General features: G+C 37.0%; 1 protein-coding gene across 1 annotated transcript in view; it reads right to left on the bottom strand.

Annotated features, from left to right (window-relative positions):
* Positions 1-1,342: 1,342 nt before the first annotated feature.
* LOC137658550 (la-related protein 6-like) overlaps positions 1,343-3,350 on the bottom strand; it is a 3,003-nt gene continuing 995 nt past the window's right edge. The window contains exon 1 of the mRNA XM_068393436.1: positions 1,343-3,350. This exon is cut by the window's right edge and continues 995 nt beyond it. Coding sequence (XP_068249537.1) covers positions 2,493-3,350 — 858 coding nt within the window. The 3' untranslated portion in view covers positions 1,343-2,492.

The raw sequence follows: 3,350 nt of genomic DNA, 5'->3' as shown, positions 1-3,350 counted from the left end.
ATAACTCTTTTCATAGTTTATATATGAAATATGCTTTAATGTTGTCACTGTTTTTAATATCTTATTTTAATTGTTCATTACTTTATATGTCGTTTATTTCCTTTCCTCGCTGGGCTATTTTTCCTTGTTGGAACCCTAGGGCTTATGGCACCTTTTTTTTCCAACTAGGGTTATAGCTTAGCTAATAATAATAATAATAATAATAATAATAATAATAATAATAATAGGACGGCTGCGTCGTGTAGAGGGTTTCACCAATTCAGCTGCTTCTCTCAAAAGATTCTCTCCATACTCAATGGGAATGTTTTTCAAGATCCTTCGTGGTCTCAGGGTCCATCCTCCTGACAAATAATTTTTCATCCTTGCTTGTGAAACTCTAATTTTAAAATTTCAAGATATTATGCATATCTTAAGATCTTATTCTAACTTTTACGTAATTAATTGTTTTTAAATGTTTTGTTATGCTCAAATAAATTTTTCACTGTTCCTCAGTTTTATATTTAACTTCTGTGTCTTTGATATAGAAATTACCAACAACACATAACTGCTAACCTAACCTAACCTAACTTAACTAACACTGATTTAATTGGACCACATTTTATCGCAAAACTAATGATAAGTTCTCATTATAATTATTATCATTAATATTATTATTTGCTAAGCTACAACCCTAGTTGGAAAAGCAGAATGCTATAAGTCCAGTGGCCCCAACAGGGAAAATAGCCCAGTGCGGAAAGGAAAAACAGAGGTAAAGAAAATATTTTAAGAACAGTAACAACATTAAAATGAATATCTCCTATATAGACTATAGAGGAAGAGAAGTAAAATAGAATAGTGTGCCCGAGTGTACCCTCTAGCAAGAGAACTCTATTCCAAGACAGTGGAAGACCATGGTGCAGAGGCTATGACACTACACAAGACTAGAGAACAATGGTTTGATTTTGGAGTGTCCTTCTCCTAGAAGAGCAGCTTACCATAGCTAAAGAGTCTCTTCTACCCTTACCATGAGGAAAGTGGCCACTGAATAATTACAGTACAGTAGTTAACCCCTAGGGTGAAGAAGAATTGTTTGTTAATCTTGGTGTTGTAAGGTGTATGAGAGAAGAAACTATATACAGAATAGGCCAGACTATAAGGTATATGTGTAGGCAAAGGGAAAGTGAACCGTAACCAGGGAGAAGGATCCAATAGTATTGTCTGGCCATTCAAAAGACCCCATAACTCTCTAGCGGTAGTATCACAACGGGTGGCTGGTGCCCTGGCCAACCTACTTCCTACAAGTCTCAATTTCACATCTCATATAATATACAAATGGATATTTTGAAGGAGATAAAACAAAAAAATAATTCATTGTCTTTAATAACAAAGTAGAGGTCATATAACAGTTATGCATCCATTACTATGACAGAGACATCTATGGACAAGTTTTGCAAATGTGCGTTCCCAACAATGGCTATGGGAAAGAGTTCACAAAAATGAAGCAGTAAGATCTAGAATACAATATTCAAGTAACTGCCAAAATTCAAGATGTAAATAGATATGCACACGTAACATATTCAAGTATCACTCACGCATATAACTCATGCAAATTTAATGCCAAGAAAAAGAAACAAGGATGATATATATGCATAAACATTAAGTAAAAGTACACACCTAACCTATTCAAGTATCACTCACGCATAATAACTCATGAAAATTTAATAATAAAAAAAAAAAACTAGGATAATATATATGCATAAACATTAAGTAAAAGTACTCTCAATGAAAAATACATATGATTTAAACAAAAGTGATTAGATTTTAAGTGTAATTAACATAAAAAGTCTAAAATTAAAAAGATAACTTTTAGTAACATTACAGCACTGACCAACAGAAACTGTGCCTCCTACACCACACACACACACACACACACACACACACACACACACACACACACACACACCTCTTTTTACTCTGTCTATATCAATACATCTTTCATTAACTGACATTTTGTTTCTACTGGCTTCTTTTTCACTTACATCAATACATATTCTGGCCAGCATGTTTTTCTTTGCATACATGTAGCAAACAGGTCATATCTGAATTGCTAACTAATTAGCCTTTGTTTTGTATACACATCCATATTGATTATCAAATCAAATGACTTAAAACATATGTTTCCCTTTCTTTTGCAATGGATCTCTGGTGACGTCCATGAACGCACACAACCAAGGCCTTCTTTCTCTATCTGAATAATGGGAAAAGTAACTAAGCTTCTCAAATTCTCTCAAATTAGCTTGTCAGCCAAATAAGGGCTTCCTCAAGGTATAGAAATTAAACAACTGCCAGGTGATCTGAAATGATGTTGATTTGTTTCATATACAAGATGAGAAATGGGTTGATAAAACAGATGTGGATTCACCTAAATGGAAAAGGAACTAATAGAAAGATCAACTTGATAAGCAGAAAGTGGAGAACAGCTAGTGACAATATCATATCAACAGCTTACAGCTTCATGCCTTTGCTGCAATCAGGATAGACCGTTTGAGTGTGAAGCCTTTGGTACCATCAGGTCCTTTAGGGAATCGCATAATGTTGTCAGGCAAGAAGGATGAAGATTCCATACGTCGTCGAAGACTTGGGGAGGAAGATGGCGTTGAAGAAGGAGATGCACCATCATTACGTCTGGCCATAGCGCGTCTCTTGAGCCAGGGACTCATGGGCATCAAACTGCTATCATAGTTTGAGTTCTGGGAGGAGCGGCCATTAAGACGAGGAGAATCCGTTTTAGAATCCATTGTCGAGCGTGGAAGATTTCGGCGAGGGAGGGGCAGTGATCCAGGAATTTCATATTGATGGTAAGAATGGAAGTTATCTTCAGTAAAGACCCTGTAATTGTAATCATCAGGGGAGGATGATGGCGAAGGATGCTCATATCTGGCATGATAAGGGGATGGCGGGGATGATTCCGGGGATGAGGTTACTTTGGCATTTCTCCTTTTGGTGATTGGCGAGACACAGGGAGAAGATGCAACTGAAGACGATGGAGTCCTCAACTTTTTCAGAGGTGTACGACCTTGATACACTGGTGAAGGAGGCTCCGATAGCTCAGAGTTGCTGTAGTATGCGCTCTCTGGATCCACTTTTCCTTTAACACACAGTAATACCTCCTGCTTCTTACGAGGAACTTCCATAATCTTCATCTTACATTCATTAGCATTGTTGTTGACGTACCTCATGACTTGGCGAGCGCAGTGAACTTTTTCATATTCCACCAGTGCACAAATGGTCTGAATAATCCCTGGGTTTTCTTGTTCAGCTAACCGAACTTCAGTTAATGTTCGTCCACCAGGTTTGAAAACCTGTAGGGA

The sequence above is a fragment of the Palaemon carinicauda genome, chromosome 1 (genome assembly GCF_036898095.1).
Source record: "Palaemon carinicauda isolate YSFRI2023 chromosome 1, ASM3689809v2, whole genome shotgun sequence".
Classification (NCBI taxonomy): Eukaryota; Metazoa; Arthropoda; class Malacostraca; order Decapoda; family Palaemonidae; genus Palaemon; species Palaemon carinicauda.
The sequence above is the reverse complement of the archived record's forward strand: the minus strand, read 5'-3'. Positions and strand labels throughout refer to the sequence as shown.